Source organism: Haplochromis burtoni, unplaced genomic scaffold (genome assembly GCF_018398535.1).
Source record: "Haplochromis burtoni strain Fernald_Lab_line unplaced genomic scaffold, NCSU_Asbu1 Contig_3555, whole genome shotgun sequence".
In the NCBI taxonomy this organism is placed as follows: Eukaryota; Metazoa; Chordata; class Actinopteri; order Cichliformes; family Cichlidae; genus Haplochromis; species Haplochromis burtoni.
The window spans coordinates 1-5,717 of record NW_024585916.1 but is presented as its reverse complement, the minus strand read 5'-3'; the positions used below and the strand labels follow the sequence as shown (position 1 = coordinate 5,717).

The window sequence follows — 5,717 nt, the reverse complement described above, 5'->3', positions numbered from 1 at the left end:
AATTTTATTGCACAAATGTTGCAGAAACGCATATTTTCACTGCTTATAGATCAAATTCAGTGCTATTAAAACATTCACACTCAGGCTGTGCTGAGGGTCGCCTGCTCCACACTCTTCAGACGGTCGAGTTTCTCACTGAACTAAGAGACGTTTCATTTTCCTGAAAACGGCTGATAAATGTCAGCTGTGCCATGAAGCTGGGAACTGTGGACAACAGCTGCTCAGCTCAGTTATATTCAGTTTAATATTGTGCCAAATGACACCTCAAGGGCATTTATAAGGTCGAGTTCTACACTTGTACAGAGAGGACCGGGCAGCCGTCTGAGGAAGGCAGGGAGGTTAGACTGGATAGACTGGAACCATTAAAGTAGGTTATTGGCACAAACTGGTGCCCAGGCTCAGAAAAGTCCCCAGAGTGGATGTAACGCACCTTTCAGCCCACAGACACCGCCTGGAGCTGTTTTGGTAAACGCCACTGTTCCGCATCGTTATCGCTTTGTTTAACCGGTTCTTACAACGAGTTCAGGCTTTGATTGCTGCGCGAGAGCTGTTTGGATCGTGTGGGTGAAAAAGCAAACACAGAAATCTCCGGGAATAACCTGACGGAGCAATAGCACGCAGGTTTCACCCACCTCACATTTCCCCCAAATATTTAACGAGCATATTAGAAACTGTGTGTGTGTGAATGGTTGAATGAGGGTTGTAGTAAAATTGAAAGAGTCGTTGCTGAGGAGAAACGGCCCACAGAAGCTTCAGTCTGTTCACCGTGTTAGAGCGCTCTCCATGTGCTCTGTGGGTCTGAGCTGTGAACTGTGCCAACAGCAGCACGGCCTCACTTTGTACAGACAAACCTCAGAGCTGCAACCTTTAAACTGTGTTTACACGTTACTGCAGTGATCGCAGCACTTTTACAAACACATCTGCAATCAGCCACACTCACTTCCTCTTGTACAAATTCTTGTTTTTCTCCAAATTCAAGTGAAGCTCTGCCCCCTTTGCTTCTTACAAAAGTCTTGTTTTGGAAAGCCCCGTGACGTCACCAGAGCATTCAAAAGCAGCCTCTGGGCTCCTGACCTCATCAGAAAAACGAGAAGCCCTTCGAGCTCACACCGACAGAGGCGTGGAGCTGCCGGCACGAGCGCTCTGACTGCTGGATTTAACGGCGACTGCTGACATGGATCAACTGTCTGATCAGGAGAACTGGGACCGGGTCCAGGCTGTGGCCAACTCCTTTGGGCCAGCGGGGAAGTTGTTGCTTCAGTCAGGTCGGGTTCTGGTCGGAGAGGGCAAGCTGGTAAAGCAGAGCCGCAAAAAGCAGCAGGCCAAAGCCTTCTTCCTCTTCAACGACGTGCTGGTGTACGGCAGCATCGTGCTGAACGGCCGCTGGCACAAAAAGCTCAAGGTTACCCCTCTAGGTGAGCAACCGATCCTCCTCTGCACATCGCTGAATCCAGCTGTGTGAAAAGCAGACAGCGTGGCGGGCAGAGACAGGTAGATGCTGCAGGTGGAGCAGGAGGTGCTGCACCGCCTGCAGTCTGTCTCTGACCGCTGCAGCAGCCTGCAGTAAACACTTTTCTTTTCGTTCAAAGCGTGCACACCTTTGTTTCCCGCACTAACGTGCCCTTCTTCTTCTTCTTCTTCAGAGGACATCCTGCTGGAGGACCTGGAGGATGGCGTCAGAATGAAGAACCAGTGGCTGATCCGCACGCCCAGGAAGTCTTTCTACGTTTCTGCCGCCTCCTACGAGGAGAAGCGAGCCTGGATCGAGCACATCGAGGAGTGCAAGGGCAGAGTGACGCAGGGCGGTGACCGGAGGCTGGACTTTGCCAACACCTGGATCCCAGACCAGGCCTCCGCCGTCTGCATGCGCTGCTCCAGCAAGTTCACCGGGACCCGCCGCCGACACCACTGCAGAAAATGCGGCTTCCTGGTGTGCGGCCCGTGCTCCAGGAAGCGAGCGGTCATCGCACACATCGACTCCACTAAGCAGCTCAGAGTCTGTAAACCGTGTTACTTGAGTCTGGGGGTCGAGCTCCCCGAGCTGACCCGTCAGAGGTGGGACAGCGGCGGGAAGTCGGACGAAGACGAGCTGGAATGCTACAGCGAGGAAGAGGAGGCGGAGCACAGCCTGGAGGAGGAGGACCCCAGCAGGTGGATGGACTCCTGGTCCCCTTACACCTACATCAATCCAGAGCACATCAGGCCCCAAACATAGAGCCACGCTCGGCGCTGGACTCTGGGCCTTTGTGTCACACGTGGACTCAGTGCTGCGCAGCTGCGCGTGACACGCTCTGCACGTACTCTATTTATGACACCATGTTATTTATGTTTCATGAGACACCTGCTGCTCTTCTCTTTGTGCACAAACACTACTGTGAAGCTGTTCTCGTCTCTCAGACGTCGCTCTGACCTGCTGCGTTTCCCTCAGCCGTCCAGTGTGCGTGTGTGTGTGTGTGTGAGTGTGTGTGTGTGTGTGTGTGTGTGTGTGTGTGTTTCTGTGTGTGTGTGTGTGTGTGTGTGTGAGTGCTTTTTTTTCTGTGTGAGTGTGTGTGTGTGTGTGTGTGTGTGAGTGTGTGTGTGTGAGAGAGAGAGAGAGAACATGTGAACCACTGAAATAACAACGAACAATAAAGAATTCAATAAGAGAATCTTTGTCTGTGCTTTTCTCTCAGGATGGTTAAACGACTCTGAAATACTTGAAGACGTTTGAACTTTACACTTATTCTCGTCCCAATCAGCACATTTACACAAGACTTCCTGTTAGTCAAACTCTCACTGTGCCACAGATTGATCCTACACAAACATCTGTAGACAGATGGCCCAGTGAAGATGGGATTATTCATTAGAATATTATTTTGTATCTCCAGGTTGATCATTTGACCCTAAACCACGAAAACATCCTTTGGCTTCAATTCAGTTTTATTCATTCAGCGCCGAATCACAACAACAGTCGCCTCAGCGTGCTTCATGTGCTAAGGTAACACCCCGACAATCATACAGGGAAACTCCAACAACCTTCCGGTTAAAAGATGAGCTTCCCAACATTAGGTATTAGTTATGTGTCCCCCGAGTCAGGGTTTAATGGGGCTTTATAATTACAGTGTACTTATATTTACCTACAAGTATTTACAGTACTTTAAAGATCTGAATCATTTCATGGTAACTTTGTGGAAAAACAACAATATTTCCGCGTCTTACATCATAAGCACGCTGTACTTTTTCACGACAATGGCCGTATTATAAGTTCAACCTTGTCGAGCTTCCAGGTAGTTTAGCTGAACGGAGACGCTCTTCCTGAAAGTTTGAACGGTGATTATGAAAGAAACAAATGAGATGGTATTTATAGTTTCCTTGTAAGCTGATAAGGGAGAACAGTCCTTATCACATTATGTTGTTCTTTCACATCAACATCAAAAATTAAAGATGCAATAATGAATCAATAAATAAAGATATAAAAATGCAGGATTAATATGGCCCACACCCTGACAGGCACATAGTTACAAAGTAACTTAAGGAGAAATTGTTTCTCTGCAACATCACTTAGGATTACTCAAGCAGTATCTAAAGTTACTTACAACATAATTGTAACTGCAACCGAGCTCCTAATGCTCGTCATGAAAAACCGGTTGAACAACAGTGTTACACAGTGCTGCCCATGCACGCCGCTGGCGTTTGCTTTGTAGAAAACATGTTTGCAGGCACGACCATAATCGAAGGTTTTGTTTATTTCAGTAGATCTCAAAGTCGATGAGATTTCAGGGAAATACCAGGATGTTAAGAGGAACTGCTGGCTCGGTGAAACCACCAAACCAATCGACTGTGACTAACGACAACAACCTTTCACCTACAGTACAAACAGCTGACTGCCAAGGGCTCACATTACCTGCAGGACCTTCACTCTTCACTGGTTTTAGAGCTTGTGTTGCTTTTATTTTACCTGCATGTTTTCAAGCAAAGTTAGCATTAAATCTAACAGATGGCCCCGCCCCTCCCTGAGCCTGGTTCTTCCTGTTAAAAGAGAGTTTTTCCTTCCCACTGTCGCTCATATGATTGTCGGGATGTTACTCACCGAGCCAGCAGTTCCTCTTAACATCCTGGTATTTCCCTGAAATCTCATCGACTTTGAGATCTACTGAAATAAACAAAACCTTCGATTATGGTCGTGCCTGCAAACATGTTTTCTACAAAGCAAACGCCAGCGGCGTGCATGGGCAGCACTGTGTAACACTGTTGTTCAGCCGGTTTTTCATGACGAGCATTAGGAGCTCGGTTGCAGGTGTACCCACCTCTGGGTAAAACGACTGCACCAAGTATGGCGGCGTGGGCGCCAGCTCCCCCCTCTGCTCACTGTCTAACAAAGCTGCTAAACTAAACTAAGTCTCTTTCACCATGGAGCTGTTTGTTTGTTTGTTTTCACCCTTTTTCCTCCATAAATCGTACGAAGCATCGTCCAAACTTTTATTATCTGCTGCGTCCAAACCTACAAACTCTACAATAAGACTGTAAACTCGCAGTCTGTGACTGCAGCTGCAATCACTGTGTAATTAAATCGACTTTCAGTGTGTTTTATCTGAAATTATATTATTTAGATTTTGTTATGTCCTTATGTTAAATTAGTGTGTAATTATATTTACCTACATATATATAAAAGTGTGTAAACTGGAAAAGGGAAACAAGTGAGTTTATACAGGAAACTAAAAGTAATTATGTTGTAAGTAACTTTAGATACTGCTTGAGTAATCCTAAGTGATGTTGCAGAGAAACAATTTCTCCTTAAGTTACTTTGTAACTATGTGCCTGTCAGGGTGTGGGCCATATTAATCCTGCATTTTTATATCTTTATTTATTGATTCATTATTGCATCTTTAATTTTTGATGTTGATGTGAAAGAACAACATAATGTGATAAGGACTGTTCTCCCTTATCAGCTTACAAGGAAACTATAAATACCATCTCATTTGTTTCTTTCATAATCACCGTTCAAACTTTCAGGAAGAGCGTCTCCGTTCAGCTAAACTACCTGGAAGCTCGACAAGGTTGAACTTATAATACGGCCATTGTCGTGAAAAAGTACAGCGTGCTTATGATGTAAGACGCGGAAATATTGTTGTTTTTCCACAAAGTTACCATGAAATGATTCAGATCTTTAAAGTACTGTAAATACTTGTAGGTAAATATAAGTACACTGTAATTATAAAGCCCCATTAAACCCTGACTCGGGGGACACATAACTAATACCTAATGTTGGGAAGCTCATCTTTTAACCGGAAGGTTGTTGGAGTTTCCCTGTATGATTGTCGGGGTGTTACCTTAGCACATGAAGCACGCTGAGGCGACTGTTGTTGTGATTCGGCGCTGAATGAATAAAACTGAATTGAAGCCAAAGGATGTTTTCGTGGTTTAGGGTCAAATGATCAACCTGGAGATACAAAATAATATTCTAATGAATAATCCCATCTTCACTGGGCCATCTGTCTACAGATGTTTGTGTAGGATCAATCTGTGGCACAGTGAGAGTTTGACTAACAGGAAGTCTTGTGTAAATGTGCTGATTGGGACGAGAATAAGTGTAAAGTTCAAACGTCTTCAAGTATTTCAGAGTCGTTTAACCATCCTGAGAGAAAAGCACAGACAAAGATTCTCTTATTGAATTCTTTATTGTTCGTTGTTATTTCAGTGGTTCACATGTTCTCTCTCTCTCTCTCACACACACACAC

The 5,717-nt window shown here is 45.4% G+C and overlaps 1 protein-coding gene across 1 annotated transcript; it reads left to right on the top strand.

Annotated features, from left to right (window-relative positions):
• Positions 1-979: 979 nt before the first annotated feature.
• plekhf1 (pleckstrin homology domain containing, family F (with FYVE domain) member 1) lies at positions 980-2,512 on the top strand (the record flags this gene model as incomplete). The annotated part of the gene is given in 2 exon segments (XM_042217894.1): positions 980-1,415; positions 1,644-2,512. Coding segments are annotated over 2 exon segments (813 nt in total). The 3' UTR covers positions 2,216-2,512.
• Between the last annotated feature and the right edge of the window lie 3,205 nt (positions 2,513-5,717).